Here is a 1,452-nt window from a genome sequence, read left to right on the forward strand (position 1 = left end):
GAGGGCATGGAAGACCCTCATGAGAGAGACTGGCACAATAGCCACAATGGACTCAAACATGCCAGTGATTGTGAGGATGACACAGGATCAGACAACGTTTTGTTTCTGTTGTATGTAAGGTTGCCGCTGAGTCAGAGTTGACTCCATGCCAGCTAACAACAACAACAAGGTATAAAAAGACTAATTGAGTCCGCTTGCTAGAGTGAATTGCTGCCCAGTAGCTGTTTCTGTTGACTTTTTTGGAGTTAGTGTTAAATAATATACTATAGAGTTGTTTATCCATGTTCTAGTGGTGGCTTCAGATCAGCCTCCAAAGAAGACGGATACACAATCATAACTGATTGCATTTTTATGGCATCTATTTACTAATCAAACAACCTTTGCACACTTCTGAGAGAACCTTCATGGCAGAAAATGAAAGTGGTCAAGCAGCCATGGATTGCTCTGGGACTTAGGACACGTGGCTTGTATGTCTTTGGCTAAAGACCAACACATCATCTCACATTGGAATCCTGACTTGATATCCTTAGGATTTTCAGCTTTCCCATCCACAAAAGATCATCTCTTTCCAAGACTCTCATAAAATTATGAAATGGATATTACTCCATAATGCTTTGCATTTCCTCAACACAAGCGCTCACGTTTTCCCCATCCATGTGCACTTTAGAGCTCTCAAGTGATAAGCAAATTTAAAAGGCAAATGAAAAACAGAAAAACATGTGTAACAAATATACAGCAAGGGGTTGACCGTTTAATAAAGGGTGATCCAAACACCATCTACCTCATTAAAAAGCAGCTCTCGTCTTTGTTGCTTTCGGAGGTCCATTTTCTTCACGGCCACTTGCTTCCCTGTGTGTTTCTCCGTGGCAATGCACACAATACCGGTTGATCCTTCCCCGATTTTGATAAAGTTGTCCAAGTATTCCCTGGGGTCTCCTGGGCTGACCACCAGCTGCAAGGCAGCCCGAAACTGTTCGTGGGACACCCTGGAGGGCTGCTGGTCTGAGGAGGAGCTCCAGCTGGGTGGGGGGTAGGTGCTGGACGAGATACTAAGGGAGCTCAGGTAAGAAGCTGTGGAGATGTACTGGGAACTGGTGTGCAGAGACGGGTGGTGGTACAGAGTGGCTTTGTGGTACCCAGACGGGTACTGGTGGCTGCTTGGGGAGTAGCCTTCTTTGCTTTGACTTTGAGGTAGTTTGGCAGGGCCCCTGGGGTAGGTGTCAGACCCGGACAGTGGAGGGCTGAGGACCATCTGTGCTCGGTCGTAATCCACCTGTGAAGATAGATAGGCTGGATTTGAATGTGAAGCAGCCAGTTGGCTAGTGAGTCAACCCACAGCTGGGCTGAGAGACCCTAACTGGGGGAGAAGTTTACCTTCTGAGGTTCTAGGGTCTCTACTGCTATCATTGTTTCTTTGCCCTTCTAACCTCACCATCCAGCCTCCATGCTTTC

At 46.8% G+C, this 1,452-nt stretch overlaps 1 protein-coding gene across 1 annotated transcript in view; it reads right to left on the bottom strand.

Annotated features, from left to right (window-relative positions):
• PAK5 (p21 (RAC1) activated kinase 5) overlaps positions 1-1,452 on the bottom strand; it is a 208,306-nt gene that overhangs the window by 31,386 nt on the left and 175,468 nt on the right. The window contains exon 4 of the mRNA XM_023737566.1: positions 782-1,273. Coding sequence (XP_023593334.1) covers positions 782-1,273 — 492 coding nt within the window. The remainder of the gene's footprint in view (positions 1-781; positions 1,274-1,452) is intronic.

This window comes from Trichechus manatus, unplaced genomic scaffold, assembly GCF_000243295.1.
Source record: "Trichechus manatus latirostris isolate Lorelei unplaced genomic scaffold, TriManLat1.0 scaffold00104, whole genome shotgun sequence".
Classification (NCBI taxonomy): domain Eukaryota; kingdom Metazoa; phylum Chordata; class Mammalia; order Sirenia; family Trichechidae; genus Trichechus; species Trichechus manatus.